This window comes from Trametes versicolor (assembly GCF_000271585.1).
Source record: "Trametes versicolor FP-101664 SS1 unplaced genomic scaffold TRAVEscaffold_3, whole genome shotgun sequence".
Classification (NCBI taxonomy): domain Eukaryota; kingdom Fungi; phylum Basidiomycota; class Agaricomycetes; order Polyporales; family Polyporaceae; genus Trametes; species Trametes versicolor.
The window spans coordinates 559762-580324 of NW_007360323.1; the positions used below are offsets into that span (position 1 = coordinate 559762).

The 20563-nt window shown below is 58.6% G+C and overlaps 7 protein-coding genes across 7 annotated transcripts; 4 read left to right on the top strand and 3 right to left on the bottom strand.

Moving 5' to 3' along the window:
* Nucleotides 1–1010: 1010 nt before the first annotated feature.
* On the top strand, nucleotides 1011–2141 carry TRAVEDRAFT_44143 (terpenoid synthase; the record flags this gene model as incomplete). Its single annotated transcript, XM_008036800.1, has 5 exons — nucleotides 1011–1621; nucleotides 1681–1710; nucleotides 1772–1777; nucleotides 1828–2020; nucleotides 2076–2141. The coding sequence occupies 5 exons, from the start codon at nucleotides 1011–1013 to the stop codon at nucleotides 2139–2141; spliced, it is 906 nt and encodes a 301-aa protein (XP_008034991.1).
* A 297-nt stretch (nucleotides 2142–2438) lies between these two features.
* Nucleotides 2439–4055, bottom strand: TRAVEDRAFT_162400 (uncharacterized protein; the record flags this gene model as incomplete). Its single annotated transcript, XM_008037150.1, has 4 exons — nucleotides 3574–4055; nucleotides 3404–3501; nucleotides 3029–3341; nucleotides 2439–2859 (listed from the first exon to the last, which is right to left on the bottom strand). The coding sequence occupies exons 1-4, from the start codon at nucleotides 4041–4043 to the stop codon at nucleotides 2439–2441; spliced, it is 1302 nt and encodes a 433-aa protein (XP_008035341.1). The 5' UTR covers nucleotides 4044–4055.
* A 1695-nt stretch (nucleotides 4056–5750) lies between these two features.
* TRAVEDRAFT_26962 (uncharacterized protein) lies at nucleotides 5751–8667 on the top strand. The gene is made up of 12 exons (XM_008036587.1): nucleotides 5751–6025; nucleotides 6097–6394; nucleotides 6455–6577; nucleotides 6626–6651; nucleotides 6703–6770; nucleotides 6833–6844; nucleotides 6899–7042; nucleotides 7095–7576; nucleotides 7626–7674; nucleotides 7727–7791; nucleotides 7852–8322; nucleotides 8381–8667. Exons 1-12 carry the CDS (start codon nucleotides 5885–5887, stop codon nucleotides 8503–8505), a joined length of 2004 nt encoding a protein of 667 aa, XP_008034778.1. The 5' UTR covers nucleotides 5751–5884; the 3' UTR covers nucleotides 8506–8667.
* Nucleotides 8668–10003: 1336 nt separating this feature from the next.
* TRAVEDRAFT_69708 (uncharacterized protein) lies at nucleotides 10004–12892 on the top strand. The gene is made up of 10 exons (XM_008037151.1): nucleotides 10004–10312; nucleotides 10367–10667; nucleotides 10717–10839; nucleotides 10892–10917; nucleotides 10970–11049; nucleotides 11099–11242; nucleotides 11299–11829; nucleotides 11880–11944; nucleotides 12000–12434; nucleotides 12502–12892. The coding sequence occupies exons 1-10, from the start codon at nucleotides 10139–10141 to the stop codon at nucleotides 12624–12626; spliced, it is 2004 nt and encodes a 667-aa protein (XP_008035342.1). The 5' UTR covers nucleotides 10004–10138; the 3' UTR covers nucleotides 12627–12892.
* A 489-nt stretch (nucleotides 12893–13381) lies between these two features.
* Nucleotides 13382–14490, bottom strand: TRAVEDRAFT_162407 (uncharacterized protein). The gene is made up of 3 exons (XM_008037152.1): nucleotides 14377–14490; nucleotides 13911–14323; nucleotides 13382–13847 (listed from the first exon to the last, which is right to left on the bottom strand). The coding sequence occupies exons 1-3, from the start codon at nucleotides 14380–14382 to the stop codon at nucleotides 13607–13609; spliced, it is 660 nt and encodes a 219-aa protein (XP_008035343.1). The 5' UTR covers nucleotides 14383–14490; the 3' UTR covers nucleotides 13382–13606.
* Nucleotides 14491–14936: 446 nt separating this feature from the next.
* On the top strand, nucleotides 14937–15996 carry TRAVEDRAFT_162412 (UBC-like protein; the record flags this gene model as incomplete). The annotated part of the gene is made up of 4 exons (XM_008037153.1): nucleotides 14937–15192; nucleotides 15256–15526; nucleotides 15648–15904; nucleotides 15959–15996. The coding sequence occupies 3 exons, from the start codon at nucleotides 14937–14939 to the stop codon at nucleotides 15859–15861; spliced, it is 741 nt and encodes a 246-aa protein (XP_008035344.1). The 3' UTR covers nucleotides 15862–15904; nucleotides 15959–15996.
* Nucleotides 15997–16442: 446 nt separating this feature from the next.
* On the bottom strand, nucleotides 16443–20058 carry TRAVEDRAFT_162413 (inositol polyphosphate kinase VIP1; the record flags this gene model as incomplete). Its single annotated transcript, XM_008037154.1, has 12 exons — nucleotides 16443–16752; nucleotides 16813–17032; nucleotides 17090–17100; nucleotides 17174–17369; nucleotides 17420–18174; nucleotides 18227–18252; nucleotides 18302–18371; nucleotides 18424–18893; nucleotides 18947–19116; nucleotides 19170–19375; nucleotides 19444–19886; nucleotides 19944–20058. The coding sequence occupies 12 exons, from the start codon at nucleotides 20056–20058 to the stop codon at nucleotides 16663–16665; spliced, it is 2772 nt and encodes a 923-aa protein (XP_008035345.1). The 3' UTR covers nucleotides 16443–16662.
* Nucleotides 20059–20563: the final 505 nt, after the last annotated feature.

Consider the following 20563-nt stretch of genomic DNA (forward strand, 5'->3'; position numbering starts at 1 on the left):
AGGCGTGTCTTCCGATTCAGCTCCGGTCGGGGAATGTGCAGCAAGTTGCGGACCATATGCTTTGCATCAACTGTGCAGACATCCCGCCGTGTTCGCCGTCAGAACACGCTGGAGGCGGTCTCTCATGGCGCCCATTGGCACCCACGTTACTCAGCAGTGAAGACCATGTTTTACCCCACGGTCGACTTGTGGGAGAAGGTCTGTGAGTTGAGATTTTGCCTCACCAGAAGCAGCGCTGAAGCCATTCTCTGAAGCGCGGGCGACAAGATGAATGTATGCCGCATTCGCTTTCCTTCAAGGTACCCGCTACAGCGCCGACGGTGTCTTCAAAGGTGCGTAGTACTTGGGCTCGACACCGAGTCTCTTCGAGTTACCTTGATCTCTTATCTCACAAGGAAGCATCATCTGCAGAAAGCTCGTGAATCTTTGAACATGATTAAATGCATTGCTCCGAGGTCCGGATCTTCTCCCCTGAGGATCTCCGGGAGTAACTTCTCCTGCGGCCAGAAGAGAAGACCCTCGAGTTACGGCGTGTTGGTCCTAGAACGACATTGTTCACCTCCAGCAGGGATCGCAGCGAGTCACCATTCTCACGACGCTGCAAACTGCCCGAGATGCTGGACGGACACCTTTTTCTACCTACAAGCAAGCAGCACCCCCAGATTGATGGTAGGGGTCCGGAGGGATATAAAGGCAGGTGCTTGCTCGTATCGCTAGCGTAACCCAAGCGAGCCGCACAGTCGCACCCACTCTACTTTATCACTCCTCCTTCGCATTGGCAATGGGACTAGTGAATTCATCGCGCCCAGCCAGTGATGCGGTCCTAGATGTCATGGTGTCGTCGACCACCACCTTCTCAACTCCCCTAGCGTTGTGAGTATCCATTGCGTGCCATGACCGTTCCTCGTGTTAACTAGGTTACGGTGATCCCTCGAAGACACAAAACGGAGGAAAACATCAGCTGTCCGGTGCTTACCCATTCATCGCAATCTTATCTATTTCCTCTGCTCATGAGCCTCCCTAAGATACTCGTCATACAAGAGACTATCCGTGATCTCCTCCACCGCTGCGCATACCGGTCTCCCAAGAGTGAAACGGATCACGCGCTTCGCCGCGAGCTTGCGGAGGAGGTAGCCAAATGGGACACAGATCTCCCGCCGGCTGCCATCGGCAAGTTGGTCCACGCAAGCTGCAGCGTGGTAGAGACCATGTATGGACACACGCCCGCAGCGCACAGGGGCTACATTGGACTCTATACTGCCTGTATAATCTACGCGGACGACGTCGGCGAGCAGGACCCAGACGCGCTCAAGCTGTTCACGCAGCGCTTCGCTCGGTCGGAGCCGCAGCCCAACGCGGTGTTCGAGTGCCTAGCGGGCCTGCTCCGACAGGCGTACGACCTGTGGCCGCAGTTCGGCGCGGACTGCATCATCTCGGGCACGCTCGACGCGATTTCGGCGAACTACATCGAGTGCACGACGCACGAGATGAGGGCCAAGCCGCTCGCGACGTGCTATCCCACGTACCTGCGTCAGCGGGCGAGTTTCGGGCCCGCGTTCACGAGCTTCATGTTCCCGAACACCTGGCGGGCAACCCCCGAGTCGTACATCCAAATTTTACCGTGAGTCCTATATTGCTTGGTGACGCGCTGTAGCTGAATGCGAGCTATTCTGGTTTTAGTGACATAGAATCCTGGACGCTCGGCGTAAAGTGCGTGTCGTTTTCCTGCCGTGTGTACCTTGGATGCTGATTGTAGAGTGCTCCGTATCAGTGACATGTAAGCAATCCCTGTGCGCAATCATTCAGCTACTGATCCAACGCCCGTAGTCTGTCGTTTTACAAGGAAGAGCTCGCTGGGGAAGACAACAACTACATTCACCTCCGCGCGGCGGCTGAGCAGGTCCCCACCGACAAAGTGCTCCGCAATCTGGTTGAGGAAGTCTCAAACACCACCTTACGCGTGGGAAAGGTCGTGGCGGACGATGCGGAGCTGTCTAAGATGTGGTCGAGATATATGCTGGTGCGTCCGACATAATTGGCCCGCTTTCAATAACTTATAAACACTCGGGCGACAGTGCTCCTTGGAGTTCCATCTCAAGACGCGGCGTTACCGCCTCGATGAACTTGGATTCACAGCGTGATAGCGAGGTCTCGCGAAGGTGAAGAAAGTGAAGCTGGAGACCATAGAGCGTGAACATCTTTAATTGTGGCATCACTATTTGTACCGTGTACCAGACTGTTGTATCTCAACTATAGACGTTGCGTGTCATTTTTTGTGCTCGCTCTTATCAAGGGTTTACTTGCGAAGGAACCTGACAGGTCTGTGCTGGACTTGACCGTGGTATGTATGGGGGCTGCGCGATGAATCAAAAACGCCCACGAGCAGCATTACAAGGGCCGGGTCAGGAACGCACAAGGTAGCATGTACGGCACGGGAACTAGAATACAGTCTTCTTCCCCTGGCTGGGAACGATCGCGACATCCTCGCGTTTTGCCAAAGCAAGCGCAGCACCGGGCCTCGTCCGTGGACGCGGGCCCTTTCCCCCTCTGCCGCCCCTCCCGCCCCTCCCTGCGCCGTCCCCTCTCCGTCCGCGGTCGCCCCCCTCCTCTGCATCCTCGAAGCGCTGCCTTTTCGCAGGCGAGCCGGTGTCCTCGCCCTCGGCGGCATCGGCGGCGGCGCGGGCGCGCTTCCCTGTGTACTGCTCCTTTCTCTCCGGGCGCGGCCCGGCGCCACCTCGACGGACGGCCTCGGGCGAGGCGTACTCGACAACGAGCTTGCGGCCGTCGAGCTGGTGATTGCGCGGGTTCGTGAGCGCAACGGTGGCGTGCTCTGCGGTCGTGAAGTCCACGAATGCCCAGCTGATGGAAATGCGGAGCGTCAGCGGCTGTGTCTGCGAAAACAGGTCGAGAAGAACAGCGAGTAGCCGGGCGAGAACCACGGGAGACGCAGTACGCTGGACCATACCTCGCCCGGTCGCGCCATTGAATGCGCATCGAGAAGCGGAGACGAACGTAAATAAGGACGTACCCTTTACACTTTCCGGTGTCTTCGAACGTGCCCATGCGAATCTTCCTGATCCACTTGTCAGCGGCGTCGCCTTCCGCGGCGGCTTCGACGGTGGGTTTAGGCCGGTGCGAGTCCAGAAGTGCACGGATAGACTTGTCCGTCGTCTCGAACCCGAGGTTGCCGAAGAAGAGCGTGGGGCCCGGGGGCTGCTTTTGCACGCGCAGGATCTTCTGCCCGGTTTTTGAGATGCCTGCGACTGTGGGGGCGCCGGCCTCTGCACCGTCTGCGCCTGGGGCTGCTGCTACAGGAGCGGGTCGACCCTTGAAGTCATCGCCTGAGAGCAGTCAAAGATACATGTGTATTTCATGATATGTACAGACTTCCGGGGCGACATACCGTCCTTGATGAGCAGACGCCGTCCGTCCAAGTTGTTTTCTGACATCGTGATCGCCACCGTTTTCGCGTCGGGCGTCGCAAAATCCACATACGCAAAACTGAGGAGCAAAGAAGATATATTGGTACGCTGCGGTGATAGAAATAAAAGACAGCCGTGCAGCAGGACTAACCCGCGGTTCTCCTGCCTCGGACGCCTATCCTGCGGTCCGCCCGTGACCATCTTCATGGGCATATGTATTCGCGTGATCTCCCCTACGCCCTCGAAGAAGTTTCGGAGCGCCGCAGCGTCGGTCTTGAACGCGAGGTTGCCAATCCATACCGAGTTCTGCCGTTTGGGCACCTTCGAGGGAGGCAGGTCGGCCGAGTTCTTCACCTTCTTCTTGTCTGAGCCTTCCGCAGAGACTCCGCCCGCCTTAGCCTCGTCCTTCTTCTTCTGCCTGCGCTTTTCAGCATGCGAGAGCACGGGAGTGTCGCTGGTCTCGCCGGCGTCGGACTCCTCGCCTGAGCCGTCTGAGTTCTCCTCGTTGTCCGAGTCATCGCTGTCCGCATCATCAGACACGCGCGCCCGTTTTGGAGGAGGTGGGGACGAGGACGAGGCCCGTTCCGAGTCCGAGGAGCTGCCAGAGGTGGAGGAGGACATGGAGGCAGAAATTATGTGCGTGAGATCTCGATCGGGCGCGCCTACCCTTGGTTAGATCGTAGCCGGTGGCGGTAAACGCCCGTCACAAACATCGCAAACTCCCGGTCCTAGGTTGGCGCTCGACCACATCGACGTTCCGCGGACTCGGATGCGGCAAAGGCACCCTGGCTGCTTGCATTTACACGACGACTACCTGTAGGACCTACTGTTGCTATTATTACCTCTCTTTTGTGCCGTCGTGCCTATACCGCCCCGTTGCTCCGATGTGCTAGTGCCATGCATCCACCAGCTGGCAGGAGCGCTTTCTTCCAGACTGACCCCGGGCTATCTTTGTCTATGAGGCACGCAACCATGCCCCACATATTACGGTCCCTACGATGGCCCCGGCCTACCAGGTGAGTGCCCTGATCAATACGCACATCCAAAGCTCTGGAGGACCGACGACGGGAGAACGATGGGGTGCCCGCCACAGCAAACAATCTGATAAGATTAAAAACCTCTGGAGACGGGCGAGATGTGATCCCGCTTAACTTCCGTACCGCATCTAATCAGATAGTTCGCTCTCGCCCTTCCTCACCACCGCTCCGAGTCCTGCAATGTTTCAGACTGGCAGCGACCATACGGTACGCCGTGCGGGCATTTCATTCCGTTTCGGCTCGAGTCATAGACTTTAATGTGCATGCACTCGCCATGCGTTTTCCAACTTCTCAGCGCGATTTGTACGAGCCACGATGTTCGGCCGTTCCGCGCATAAATGGCTGGAACTGGCCATGGAAAGAACATGTACTTGCTCAAGGACATACCGTGCGGAATATTCACGCCATCGCGAAGACCCCGTTGGCTTCCCAAAGATACCTGGTTAGTCTCGTTTCTATCCTTAGGTCGTTACGGCCGCTTTTGATGTATCCCCGAGCCGTTTCCGGGCTACGCACATGGCTCATCGTTACGCATTGAAAAGTGGTCAACAACGTGAGCTCTGGTAAGACATGCTTACTCTGCCTCTGGGTATCTTGCAGTATCCTTGGATAGATCCGTATGTTCTCCGTGAATGTGTATGAGCACATGCAATGAATGGCATGCTCGTGGATCTGTGCCGAGACGAACGGGATCCGCGCAAGATTCCGAAGCTCTAGTGGATTTTACGTACGTTTGTAGCACGCGAAGCTCCACACCCTTGTGATAACGTCCACTGGTTTCATAGCTTCGACGCCCGTATGCACCATGTGTATGCATGAGGCATTCTGACAAGTTTACATCACTCGTACTTCGCGCGCACGACTCACCAGAGGAGTAGGTTCGGAGCAAGCCCTGGAGCACGAAAATTCCCGTCGGAGTAAGGCGGCTTGATCCGAACCTACCAGAGGAGTGCGTCGCTCGGCGCTGCCCTGGTGGTCGGCTCTACATGACCTTGTTGGGAATACGGAAGGTCTCCAGCCTCCCGGTTCCGACCACGGTCGCGACGCAGCGACGGTCCACGGACTCGAGAGGAATGACGTCTGGTGCGAGAGAGATAAGATAATCTAGCGAGGCTCAGGAACGATAAGGAGAGGAGTGGCGCGATGATCGTGCGCAGCAACAGGCCGCATCTAATCAGATAAACGCATTCCTGGCTTTTCTCCGAGTCCGATCGCCAAGGACTCGTTTGCCGCCGGAGATCGTGCGCGCGGGTTCGGCGTTTGCGACTCCTCCTTCTACCCCGCCCCCTGTCCAGGTCTCTCGCAGTCTCGTCTCTCATCCTCTTACAATTTATTTGCACCAAGAAAAATTCCGCTGCACACTCGTATGGCTACATCAGGCAATACCGACGCGGCGGGCATACAGCCACCCGCCCTCCCGCCATCATGAGCTCCCTTGAAGGTCAGGTCTCTAGCGCGTTCGCTACCTCTACCATTGCCTCCTCCGCCAGCACCATTATCAACGCAGCAAGCTCTTCCAGCGCGGCCAAGAGCAGTGGCGCTGCCACGACCGTCAGGCACAAGCAGGTGCGTTCATACTTGGGCTTCATGAAGACACTTGGCGCTGAGCATTCGGCCCCCGGCTTGCGTACTTATAGGCAAACGTTGAGCACGTCTGGTACGGCATTCTGGCTCTACTCGGTCTGGCAACCCTCGTCAATGCATCCTACATTGTCTGGTCGATATTCTTCCGCTACCGCGCTCGCCATGTACGCTCTACAACGCCCGCTCGACCCTCCGGGAGGGTAGCTCTTCGGCGACTTCCTCAGGCAGCCTTGTCTCTGCTGCGCATAGTCAGCTTCCGGATGCGGGTTCCTTTCGTCGACATGACGCTCCTGGAGTTGCTGTTGGCGATTGTGTACGTCGGTGGATGTTTGGCATGGTCCTTTGTACCCAGTGAGTACTCATCCTCTACTCAAACGATGTTTCCGTTTAATTTGTTTGTAACTTGAATAGGAGACAACATCTTGCCTAGGGTCAACCTCGAGCCGGCGACTTGGGGCGGGAACTCTGGAAAGCTCGCTGCGGGTCAGCTACCTCTTGCAGTCGTACTTGCATTGAAGAACAACCCCATTACATGTGAGTACTCGCACGATGTCTACGAAATTGCTACTTACTCGTTCGCAGGGTTGACGGGCATCGGACACGAAAGGGTAGCTATCCGCTCTCAAAGCATAACAAAACATCCGCTAATTGCTTTGTAGCTTGTCCCAGTTCACCGCATGGTCTCGAGATGCATCTTCGTACTCGTATGGCTGCATCTGGTTGGAGTGTACGTGAAACTCGTTTTCTCACGTGATAGTCCTTCGGCTCACCCCGCATCGACTATTTTAGATATCTCCGGTCGTGAGTATGCAAACCCGCTCTCTCAAAGCATTTCCTGACCTAGCATGCGTGTAGGCCTGCACAATTCATCAACGAAGGCTGGAAGGTCGCAGGACTAGTAGGTGCCGTGGCGCAAACCATCACCACAATATTCGGCATCAAGCAAATACGCCGTCGTTATTACGAAGTATTCTACTCAAGCCACGTCGTTCTCATCCTGTGAGTTGCGTTCGCACTACCCGATTTGTTGGTGCTGACGCATTCGCGGCAGCGTATTCCTGATTGCCGTACACATTCACTGCATCCCTGTGAAGTTTGACATGTACATGTGGGCGGTTTGGGCGATATGGGGTTTCGACAGGCTGGTACGCGCTAGTCGCTACATCCTCTTCAACCTGCTGCTCCCTTGCACGAGGCCCAAGGCGCTTGTCGAGTGCATAAGGGCGAAGGGTCTGCGTGTAACGCTGAAGCGTAAAATCCCCGGCGGTTGGAAGGCTGGACAGCACGCTTTCCTCGCGTTCCCCAAGTTGGGGATCGAGTCGCACCCGTTCACCATCCTCAGCGTCTACGACAAGGACCAAGCTAGCGGAGAGGCCGAGATGGTGTTCATCATCCGTGCGATGGGCGGCCAAACGAGCACTCTTTTGGACCTTGCAATGCCAACCGGACACTGCGAGCTGACGGCGCTGGTGGATGGACCGTACGGCCACCCGGAGGACATCCGGCCGTTTTCGACGTGCGTCTTCATCGCAGGTACGTCGGATATATTGCACCGAGGAGGTCATTTCTCAATGTTGTTTAGGAGGCACCGGTGTCACGTATACCATGGCCCGCATGCATCAGCTCTTCAGGTACGTCGGAGACGTTAGTGTGGCTTTATGGCGGCTAATCCTATTTGCGCAGGGACGTCCTGGCGTCGAACGCTTGCACCAAACGCGTGGTCTTTGTCTGGGCCGTACGTACCGAAGGTACGTCTCCACCCCGATATATTTTCGTCGTATACGTTCCTTACGCCCTGGGGCATCTAGCCGAGTCTCAGTGGATTCTGGCCGATCTCGCGAAGATCACCGCCCTCACGCCCCAATCCCTCTCAGTGTCTGTTGCGGTATTTGTCACTGGCGCTGGCAGTAATCGCGCGACCGCCTACCTTCCGACGCTCGGGAAGGACTGCGACCTTGGGAAGGCGCTGGCTCTGTCAACGCTCGCCCGCTCCGACTGTCGCTCGCCGACCTCATCCCGCGTCGAAAAAGAAGACGCTCGTTGCGACGAGAAGACCGACGAGGGGTCCTCGGGCTCGCAGGGGTCTGGGACGTGCACTCCGACGAACACGGACACAGACTACTTTGGTTCGGGCGCGTCCACGCCGACGTTCACCGCATGCGCCGACGCTGCTCTCCCTCTCTCTCGCGGAGGCATCACACGCAGGTCCGGCAGGCCTGACGTACGGAAGATTCTGGAGGAAGAAATCACTGCTTCTACGGGTGCGGTTGCAGTGGATGGTGAGCAACGCTTCCTCGTCGCGTTGGTCGTCCTGGATTGCTAACGGGCGTTGCGTAGTATCTGGCCCGGACGGGCTCGTGAACGCTGTGCGTTCCGCGCTCTGCCAGCCCTTTACCGGACCGGCGGTGACGCTGAGGGGCACCCCCACCGTCATGCTCAGCGTCGAGCAGTTCCGGATGTAATTCCGTCGGCGCATATGTGCGGCAGACAAGGCACACGCTTGAAGCGTGTAGAGCCCGGAGACCGGTTTTCCCATATCGTACGCCCTTCCTAATACTCGTCCTGTATCGCTACCATTATTAGAGGGCCATCCCACAGCTGTATCGAGTAGCACCTTGTATCAATCTAGAGCTTACACTGTATCCATTGATTATCCCCCGCACGCGCCGGATGCTTTCGTACGTGACCACGCCTAATTGACAGTGCTCTTGTGGCGATCTCACCGGAACCACCCAGGCGGCGCGCATGGCGGTGCACCCCAAACGGCGTGCGGGAGAACCCACCCGAAGTGACACCGCAGTACCTTGCGAAAGGCGGGAGCACTTTCAGCCGTGTTGGAGGGCTTCCATACAGGTACACCCAGATCTCGAGATTAGCGGAAAACTGGCTTCATTCACTGAATGCGGTTGGTTCCAGGAAGCGTCTACTGAACGCATGTATCACTGGGGGAAGACAGTCGGCATCTGGTTGCCCCCCGCCGCCCTGGGGTGCACCTGGTCCCGTCTAGACGGGCGCACCGGGTGGCGCCTTGTGCAGGGAGTGCGGGGGTGTCATGCTGGCGCGATGCGCTCCGTGGGGCATGGTGCACCCGAGGCCGCACCGCGTGGTACCACCGAGACTAAGCGAGTCGAGCGTCGGGCCCTGTCGTGATGCTGTAAAGTGCGTCCCCGGCCGTCGTAGGTCACACACTGAAACACAGAATATCCGTTCTCTCACCCGAGGCCCACCGCCATTACTGCGAGACGCTTCGCGCATCGCTGCAGGCCGTGGGCGCGGCCGCTGCGAATGAGGTGCTGCGGATGTGCTCTTGACTTCGGTACCGACGTCCAATTGCGCCACAGCCAACTTCCTCCACTAGGAACGGTCAGCGCGCGGGTGCAGAACGAATAAGCAGACGTGCGGTGGAGCGACGGGCATCGGGCACTCAGTCTGCGTACGCGTCGAGACCATCACTACGCCGACGTCGATTTGCTCCTTGGCGGGACGGCAAGGCACGCCGACCGTCGGGGACGCGCCCGGAGGTCCGCATGCCCCAGAGACGCTTCTCGCGCACTACGTCCTCGACCCTACTCACCGGTACTGGGGCCAGCGCTCCAGATGGCTCCGCGCGCGCAGCCGGGGTTCGGAGAGGGCGTTGTCTCAACGCGGCCGACCCGGCGCGGTAGCGGACACGTTCGGACGCTGTGCGCACCCGAGGCAGACTCGAGGGTGGCCATACGGGTGGTAAATTGGCCAGAAATAATGGCGAGCCTCTGTTCTGGGACGGAGCATATGCTGCGGGAGGAGGGATGCGGGCGGAAGACGAACTCGGCGAACTAGAGCGCCTTCCTTTTGGAAGTCTGTCGCGCGCATTGATGGGACGCTCATCTTATCAGATAAAACGAGGGTGATCCCGATCAAGCGCCGACGACAAGTTCATGCGGTTCGATCCTCCGGAAGCTCCACCGCCCCCGCCTCGACGTCCGCGACTCTTCCCATTATTTTTCTCCCGGCGAATATACAGCGGGGTGCCTGCGAAATGCGTACAAATATGGACGGCGTTGTGGCCGTGGTTCTGTGCACGCCGCCCCCTCCCCGACGCCAATACGCCCCGACATGAGCAACTTCGCCGTTCCTCAGGCTACGCCTCATGCCTCTTCGAGCAGCCTAGCCGATGTCGTAGCTGCCATACCGTCCTTCACGGCCACGCCTCTCTTGCGTCCACTGACCACGTACACGTACACCGAGGATGGTGTGGTAGAAACCTACGTCTACATCCGCCATAAGGACGTAGGTCACGCATCCCATCCTCTTTGCAAATAGCTACTCATCTATGCTTTATAGCCAATCCCCGAGAATGCGTACTGGGGCGTCTTTGCGCTGATGGGTCTGGCGACCGTCATCAACATTGGTTTCATTGCATGGGCGACGTACCGCCGATATCAGGTCCGCTGGAAGAAGGACATTCCTGCGTCCCCGCGGCCCTCCGGTCGACTCTCAATCCGCCGTCTTCCGCATGCCATTTTGTCGGCGTCTCGTATCTGGGGCTTCCGGCTGCGTATCCCTTATGTCGAGATGACCCTGGTCGAGTTTGCCCTCAGTATGATGTACCTAACTGGATGCCTGGCCTTCACGTACGCCCCCAGTAAGCCAACTCGCTCGACGACGTCGTTCGCGCCTAACAATCATGACAGCCGATTCTGAGAAGCCCGCCGTCCACCTCCTACCAAATTACTGGGGTGCTAAGGCCGGTCTGCTCGGCGCTGCGCAGATGCCATTGGCCGTTTTCCTCGCGCTGAAGAACAACCCTGTCACTTGTAAGCTGATGTTGACCGTTTGTTCATTCACTCGTCTCAATCAATCATACAGGGCTCACAGGACTGGGGCATGAGAAGGTAGCCGCTTATAGTCGTTCGTGGCCGTTTCCACCGCTAACATGCCGGGCAGCTCATTTTGATGCATCGCGTTGTCTCCCGATGCATCTTCGTCCTGACATGGCTTCACTTCGTCGGCGAGTACTACCGATCGTGAGTAAGAGTGCTATCAATTTCTACGGCCTCCTGACATCACAACCAGACCCGAGCTTCTCATGGACGAAGGTTGGAAAGTGGCCGGCATGGTCGGAGCCGTCGCACAGACCGTGACCACCATCTTCGGCATCAAGCAGATCCGCCACGCCTATTACGAGATCTTCTATTCATCTCACGTTGTACTCATCCTGTGAGCAGCCCTAGCCTCTCTTTTCCTCTCGTCCATGTCCTAATCCATACTGGCAGGACGTTCATCATAACGATGCACATCCACTGCATCCCCATGGAGTGCGCGTACTACATCTGGCCCTGCTACGTCATCTGGGGCTTCGACCGCCTCTTCCGCGGCTCGCGCTACGTCCTCTTCAACCTCATCCTGCGCCCGAAGAACCGCAAGGCGCTCATCGAGGACATCGGCTCGGACGGCCTCCGCGTCACCCTCAAGCGCCGCATCCCCGGCGGCTGGAAGGCCGGCCAGCACGTCTTCCTTGCGTTCCCCGGGCTCGGCATCGAGTCGCACCCCTTCACGATCGGCAACATATATGAGAAGGAGGAGGGCGGCGACGAGGCGGAGATGCTGTTCATCATCCGCGCGATGGGCGGTCAGACGCGCATGCTCATGAACCGCGCGATGCCTACGGGGTCGTGCGAGCTGAATGCGCTCTTCGACGGGCCGTATGGCCACCCCGAGGATATCCGCGCGTTCACGACGTGTATCTTTATCGCGGGCGGCACAGGTGTTACATATACTGTTGCACGCATGCACCAGCTGTTCAAGTACGTCTGTCTCGGTCTGGCCTTTTTCCGAAACTCACCCCGCAATCTAGGGACATACACGCGTCGAACGCTCGTGCGAAACGCGTCGTCTTCGTATGGGCCGTCCGCACCGAGGGTGAGTCCCACTCAACGTACCAACGCACTATTATTCATCCAACCACAATTTACAGTCGAGTACAACTGGGTCGCCGCCGACATCGCCAAAGTCGTCGCCCTCGTCCCCTCCTCCGTCTCCCTCCTCGTCGACATCTACCTCACCGGCGGCGCGCGCAAGGACCCTGCCCTCGCCGCGCTCCCGCAGCTCGAGAAGGCCTTCGACGTCGAGAAGGACACGATCCTCACCGCCTCCGCCTCCGCGACGCCCACACGCACCCGCTCCAACACGTCCAGCGACGAGAACGAGAAGGCGGACGCGTCGGGCGCGTCGACGCCCACGAAGCCCGCGCCCGCGTACTTCGCGTCGGGGGCGAACACCCCCACGACCGCCGTCGATGGCGTGTTCGCGTTCCACCGCCCGGGCATCGCGCGCAAGGACGGCCGCCCGGACATGCGGCGCATCCTCGAGGAGGAGATCACCGTGTCCGAGGGCGCGGTCGCGGTAGATGGTCGGTCCCTGCAGTACTTTTCTTGGCGAGGTGTTCGGTAGTGCTGATGTCGCTTTTTGCTCCGCAGTCTCTGGCCCCGACGGGCTCGTCAACTCCGTGCGCTCCGCGCTCTCGCAGCCGTTCACCGGGCCTATCGCGACGATGCGCGGCACGCCCACGGTGCTGCTCAGCGCGGAGCAGTTCCGGATGTGATCACCGTCTGCCGCTAGGGTATGGCGTGATCGCTTTCTTTGTTTCTTCTTCTTATGACTCGGATGACTCGGAGTGCGCCGACGTGCCGGACACGACACGATACTTACAAAAGGCTTTTGGCTGGAATATGTGCATGCGGATGTGCGACATGACTTACGATGGAGAGATACGATAGTACGCCGAAGACGTGCGACTCGGACCAACGATGCTGTATCATAGAACAGTACTGTGTGCGGGCTAGATAGAGCCCTTATAGAATGTTTTCCATATCACGACTGTCTTTGTTCTTCGTCGCCGTGCGAGCTCCTGGACGTCTGATTTGACTGACATTGAGGTGCTGCGGTTGCCGCGACGTCGGGGGCCTGCTCTGGGTTAGCCTTGCGATAGGACGCGAACTACGATACTACTCAACGCCATGCCGAATCGAGCACATCTCAGAACCCTGACACAGCCACTTGAAGGAGCGGCCTCGGGAGAAGAGCGATTCACGGCGGGCCCTGAGCTGCTTCGCAGATCTAGACGCCGCTAGCTCGGTCCAATCGCGCCTGCTTATGAGGTCATGGTAAGGCCAATGATACTGCCTGGATGCAGTGAGCATTCCAAATTTTGCAGGTAGCGCAACAAAACGCACACTGAAAGGCGTTGCAAAGCTGTGGGAATGGCCAATGAGATTCACCAGTTTGTCAAAAACTGAGCGAGTTCGCCTACTGAAGCATGTCGCAGGCCTTGCGTTTCAAAGAATGTGAAAACCCTTTAATTATCACCATGTTTCCTCGCGGGTGTTCAGACGTCTGATGAATGCGAACAACAAAGTGTCCATAAGTTCAGAGTAAATATGAAGGGATCCCACGTCGGCCCGACTAGGAGTGTACTAAGATACATGTATGCAATAGGGAGCGTGGGAGGAGGTGGTGGTATGCGTAGATGATACAGTCGTCATGTCGTGCCCAAAAGGAATCCAATCGCGGCCCGGGGTACGATTATGTCGAGGGCGCGGGTGCGGGTGCCTGCGTGCGCGCAAGCTCGCGGAACTGGGCGTTCTCGCGCTCCTCCTTCTCCTGCTCGGCGAGGATGTTCGCCCACGAGTGGTCGACGGAGCGGTTGTCGTGCGACGCCTGGCGCGAGCTCTGCGTGAGCACGCCGGCGGCGATGAGGACGCCGATCGTGAGGCCCTGCGCCCACATACGCGCCTGCACGACCTTTTGCGGGGTGCTCTGGTAACTGTAGAAGGGTACCGGTCAGCCCCTACCCATGCATAGTGCGAAGTGTGCAAAGAGTACGTACCGATCGCGCATGACGATCACCCCAGCGACGGCCATGGACGCCGCCCACGACCCAACGATGATTTTGTACTGGTTGCGCAGCGCCCACTCCTTTATCTTCGTCCGCGCGTCCATCGTCTCCCAGCGGCTCTGCTCGACGCGCTCCTCGCGGTCGAGCTCGGCCTTGCCGGCGCCCGTCCAGGTGGACTTGTCGAACTCGACGCCGCGGCGCTCGGCCTGGATGGCGTAGCACGGGGCGACGACGAAGATGACGCCGAGCGCCTTGAGGTGCGGGGGAAGGGCGCGGTAGTAGCGCCAGTTGCGCTGCATGTAGAAGGAGGCGGGGAGGGAGAGGACGAGGCCGCCGAGCACGCCCTCGATGGCGCCGCGGACAGTCGCGGCGTGGTGGCCGGCGAGCTCTTCCTCGGTGGCGAACTGGAGAACAATCGATGAGCTGCGTGGAAGCAAACATAGCCGAGTTAACGTACCTTCATGCTTCTGAGTGGCAGGAAAGTCTAATGTCTATTCCGTGAGGTCTCTAGCAGACTAGTGGTTGCAGGGGAGTCTCGGGGTTGCTGGACACTCGCAGACGGGAGTGGGTGCAGAGGAGATGAGTGGAGGAACGAGGCGGAGCGGTGAGAGGATATATAGGGCCTGGAGGGAGAGTTCGAAGGCTGGGTCGGGCAGCGGAACGTCCGGGGCGGATGGCGGAGAGGACCGGAGGCGGCGAAATGAGGGCTCGGGAGGGACAAGCACCGCGCGCACCGGAGCCAGCCTGCGCGTAATTGCAAGCGCTGCTCGCGTTGCTCAGCAGCGTCCACATCCCGTGCTCCCCTTCCCACCCACGCCTAGACCGTCGTCCACCACTCTCGCCGCCTCCCGCCCCTGCATGCCGAGCGATCATCTGCCCCTTCCGATTGGCTCCCTGGCTCCGATGCCTATATTCGGATGATAGACGCCCGCTTCCGCGACTGCGTTGTGGGCGCCTGATGCCACACTGGCTGCTGCTAACGCCAGTGCATCGCGCAGTAGCAGAATGGCAGCCAGGATGCTCTCCTCCCTCGTCCCCTCGCCCTCCCTCGACCTCTCCTCGCCCACAAAGAACAGGCCAAATAAACAGAAGACGCGTACGCTCTCCAATGGAACACTTCTAAACACCGACCCAAGCCCTGCACTCACGCGCACTGCCGTCTCGCTCGAATATGCCTCCCTGCGCCACACCGGACACTGCCCATTAGGCATGTATGTAACCCCGTCCCCCGACAACCTCATGGTCTGGGACGCTGTCTTCTTCGTCCATCAGGGTGCGTGCTGTGCCGTGCCCAGAGCCATCTATCTGTCTGTCTGCTCACGCTCTAGGCCCGCAGGATACTACACCGACTCCATCTTAAAGTTCAGGCTCACATTCCCGCCTGACTACCCGGAGCGCCCGCCGACCGTGCAGTTCCTCACCGACGTCTTCCACCCGCTCATCTCGCAGCAGGACGGCACGTTCAACCTCGCGCCACGCTTCCGCCCGTGGAGGCCGAAGGAGCACCATGTCTTCGACGTGCTGCACTGGGTGAAGGCCGCGTTCAAGAAGCACGCGCTTGACGACATCAAGGACTCGGACTGCTTCAACAAGGAGGCATACAGGCTGTGAGTAACCAACGTCGCTCTGACTTTCGCCCGTCCACCATTCCCCCGGCGATCGTACACTTACACACCGCAAACCCCACCCCCGCACCCGTTGGCCATAACTTACGCCCACCCTCCGCAGATACCACGACACCACATCCTCCTTCGCCGCGCTCGCGACGCAGTCCTCCATGCTCTCCCAGTCCGCGTCCGCCCTCTTCGACCGAGACCACCCGTCCATGGCCGGCAAGGGCACGCACAGCATGCAGTTCCGCGAGCTCCGCGCCGAGCAGCTCGCCTCCCTCCGCGCAAAGCTCGGCCTGCACGACTGGGAGGACGTCGTGCCCGAGGCGTGAATATTTGAATGTTGGGGAGTGTGGAGGTAGATACCCGTTTTGTGTGCGTCGATTTCTCCGCTGGGTGTGCGCTTGCTGACCTGTGTGGGTCCCGCAGATGTACGGCACATCTGTATACGCACTCGTTGGACTCGGCTGTGGGCGTTGTGTTTTGCCTGGGAGGCATGTCAGATAGGTGGTTGGAACTTGATCCTCAGCCGATCTCTCTGTCCCTCGCAAGATTAAAGTTCGCCGCGAACGGGGACGAGCCCGGGGCTAAGCAGTGCAGCTGTTATACATGTCAATTTGACGTGCAGCTCCTTTTGAAAGGTCAGTAACGCGCTGACTGTAGTCCCAGATGAAATTCCAGAACTGAACCTCGATCGGTCCGTTCAAGTTTTATGAGCGCGAATGTAAGAGCAGGCAACCACGCATCCATCCGAAGCACCGCCGTGGTATACTAGCATTAGATATTGTACGTTCTACTCTACGCATATCTACTCTCGGGGCCTAGCCCGTCACTGATGTTTGCTAGGTCATGTAAGCGCGTGTATGGTGAGCTCGAAGGCACTATACGGGGGTATAATGATACGAGGTATACTGTCGTCTTTGGGCTCTCTACCGAGCCGCATGGCTGTGCGCAGGCGATTTACAGGACATCGCAGGGATGCACCAGCGCATCCCGGCGCACCGCGGGTCTATGGAGTGGCTTGCGAGGATCGGAACCGGGGCCGACGCCTGCGCCGGCGTGGCCTCGAGCCCGGGAGGCGGCAGGACGAACGACGGCGTCGCAGCGGACTGCCGGTCGTCCGCGGCCCCGAGTCAGGGATCGTCTAGCGGTGCGGTGGACGCTACCGGGGCCTGCAGCGCGTCGATCGTCTCGTACGGGGTGTCCGGGCCTGTGTCATCGTCCTACATTCCGACAATGTCAGCTCGACACGTACGTATATACCGGTAGGAGAGTGTACGCACGTCCGAGACACGCCCGAAGTGCTTGGAAAGCCGTTCGATGACGAGGCTGTAGGGTAGGTGCTGCGTGAGCTTCCTGCGCGGCTGCACGTTGAGCGAGTGGCGCGCGTCGAGCGCGGAGTCGAGCACGTTGGACGAGTGTGCGCCTTCGCTGAGCGAGAGCTTGATCGAGTACTCCTTGTCCGACTTGCCGCGCCCATGGTTACGCTCGTACAGCTCGAACCTATGCGAATGGTCAGTCAGCCACATACATGCCATGACGTCACACATGTGCACTCACGTTATGTGCGCCTGTAGTGGTTCGCACGCAGAAGAGCAATATCGGCGGTCAGCGGGGAAAATATAGGAACGTAGCGCTACTCACGCAGTAGTCGAGCTCCGGGATGCGCCGATTCGCGATAGGCACGCCGGAGAGCAGGACAAGGTTCACGAGCGTGTGGATGTGGCTCTCCTTCGTGAAGTAGAGCGTGAGCCCGCACTCCTCGTTGTTCCGCGCCCGCTCGAGGTCGCCCACAACGTTGCGCAGAAGCGGCAGTGAGGTCAGCACGCCGATTTCCTCCCTGGTTACTGTCAGCAGTAGGTACGCGTCGGCAGTAGAGCGGGTACGCACTTCTCTTCGGGCTCGATGCCGTACTCCTGCGGCGCGACGAGGTCGAAGAGCGCCTTCGCACGGCCATACAGCTCGTGCAGGCGGCGGTCCTGGCCCTGCTGCTCGACACCCTCGCCGTGCTCGCTGAAGATCGAGAACAAGAACGTGCGGTGGTGCAACGCACAGTACTTGATCGTGTCGTACAGCTCCGACACCCGTGACGGGTCGAACTTTTCCTGCTTGACGTCGCAAAAGTCCTCGAAGAGCTTCTCCCAGCGCTCGCGGAATAGCCAGGGCTCGTCACCGCAGCACCAGCGCTCCTGAATGCGGTCCACGTCCTCCGTCTCCCAATTGCGCCGCATGATGTCGCGAAACTTGCTTAGGAGTTCAATCACTTCCTTGACGACCTCCACTGGCTCCTTCTTCATGCTCTTCGGCCACGTCAGCTCCGGTCGCTTTTCCGGCTCGCCCGGGCGCAACAATATCTTGAGCCGCTTCTTCACGTCGTCCATCAAGTCCTTAGCCGCGTTCGAGTCGTCAAGCAGGTCTTTGCGAACGATGAGCTTCGGCGGCCGGACTGCGGGCATAGAATTCTCGCGGCGCGTACTGAACTGGCTGCCGGAGGGATGGCCGCCATCTTGGGAAGAACGCGACGACGGCGCGCCGCTGTTCGCGGATAATGAGCTCGGGCCGGTCCCGGATGTGGTGTTGTCGAAGAGGGCCGCAGCGAATATCTCGGCAGAGGCCACGACGCGGCGCTCGGATGAGGTGTAGATCTAAAAGTATGTTTAGCAACCCCGACCGACATCGGGAAAAGACGATGCATACCCTAACGTTCTTCAGGATGTCCTTGTCTGTAGGTGCTGAATAAGCAGTAATATTGTCTGAAACGCGTACACTTACTCATTATAGAGATGTCCTTCTTCATGTTCTCTCCCAAGTCGCGCGATTGGTATCGTGCAGAATGAGTAAACTACACGAAGCATCAGTAAGCCGGCCGAAAAGCAGAAAACGTGGTGCCATACCTCGCCGCCCCATTTGAAAACGAGCGTTAACTTCGTCAGCTTGCGAACTTGACCAGCCGACTTCTTCGAGTACACCGGCTTGAGCTGCGCCTTCGTGCCAGGAAGGTCGATCTTGCTGAACAACGCGTTGTTCAGCTGCGTCAGTTTCACGAGGTCCTCGCCATCCGCGCCGAGGCCCTTGGCCTCCTCGACAGCAGTGGCGATGAGGTTGAGCTGTGCCCGTTCGCGCAGGATAATCTCCTCGCGCTCGCCATTGAGCAGCGTGACGAACGGCTGCGTCCAATGCTCGCCGATCGGGAAGTTGAATTTGAGCTTCTGCTTGGGCGTACGGTCCGCATGGCGGAAGACGGTCACGTTGGCCTTGAGCAGCCAGGTGGGCTCTTCGATCGTCGCTTCCGCGGCAGGAAGGGCACGCTCCGGGGAGGCAGCGACTCTTACGCACAAAGATGCGAGTATCTCGGCGGTTTTGTCTGTGGCACAAGTTTTGGGCAAAAATGTCTCTTTCGTAAAGGAAACTGCTCACCGTAGTATGTGTCATTACCCTTCACGAAACTCCATCCGTTGACGTCAATGACCTGGCTTGTCCTGCCGTTATCGCAGCGCAGCATGTCGAAGCCGCAGACCATCTGACCAAAGCCGTCACTGATGCGAGAAGCCCACGTCTTCTCTTCCTCACTCAGGTGCGTGATGAAGCTATATAACGTCATAAGCCCCTCTATTGAATTTCCGTGCGCACACAGACTTACCGAATCTCCTTGCCCTCTGTGTTGCGCCGCACAACGCCGTCTACGAATGGCGACTTGCGCGTCTCGGCGTGTGTGTAGTCCTTGCCGACAGTGTATACCTTGATGTCTTCGGAGTTGTCGACGTCCACGAACTTCTCGTAGATGTACGAACCGTCGGTGCGAGGAAAGTTAAGTTGCGGATCTAGTTCGCTCGACTTGTTGCCGACCTGCCGACCAGAGTTAATCAGACACAGTCGGGTGCGATTGTGTGACGCTAGAGTTAATTCACACTCACCTTACGGAAAAGGCGACGGCCTCCACCTCCGCGGAAGTAGATGTACACGTTATGATCCTCGCCGCTAACGGGCTTTTCCACGAAAGGCTTCTCCATGACCTGCCCGTCTATGATGATCGCGTTGCCGTCGTCGCTCATGGTCACCTCGGGGGTGACCTGGAAACCGCCCAACGCAAGACCGATCTTCTTCTTCATGATGTCGCGCAACTCCTCGTCCACTTTCGGGCCGCCATCGCGAGAAACTTCTAGGCGACGCGGGGTCGGAACCTTTAGGTGGTCAAGGACTGCTCCGACAAGACGGCGGTCCCAGAGCAAGGCTTGCGGGGCGAGGTCGTTGATGCAAAACGGACGCCGTAGTTTGACGTACGATATTGCCTTGTCCAGGGGAAAGTCGGTGGAAAAGAACGAAATGAGGACATCGCACCGAGGCCAGTTCTCGACGTCTAATAACCAGAACAGGTGAGGCCACGCATTACGATACTCGGCTCTATACGCCGTACCTTCGTCTAGGATGACCTTGTCACCGAAGACCTTGACTTCGATGGTCCCGTTCGATCGCTCTACCAATCTTGTGAGGATCTCGCGCATGGCCTTCGAACGGGCCTTTATGTCCATAGCGCAGATGCCCAGGATAGTGGGAGGCCGGACCTGGTCCGTGATGGCGGACAAGTCGGAGTGGGAGCCATTTGGGGAGGGCGTGGCGGACCTGGCAGCAGAGGCGGAGCGGGGGGAACGCTCGGGAGAGTGGACGAGGGAACTCATGGGGATGCTGCTCTCCCAGCGGCGGATCTGGTGTTCGTTCATGTAGATTTGGGCGGGAAGCTAGAAAGGGAGTCGAGGCAGAGAGACGCGGTGCGGCGTCACCCCGCAGAGGGAGGAGGAGAGCTGGACGCGGCGGAGGACGTGGTCGTGTGCAAGGAGCAGGAGGAGGTCGATCAGCCACAATCCATTGACTTTTTTGGACGGACAGATCTAGATCGATGGAGAATCGCTGTGCCATAATCACGGGCGCTGCCGGCGTGAGGGACTTGTGCGAGTCAATGACGAGTGCGCTCTTAAGCGGGCGTCTACCGTACCTGAGGCATTTTGTGGACCGCGCGATGACCAAGAAAGGAGAACT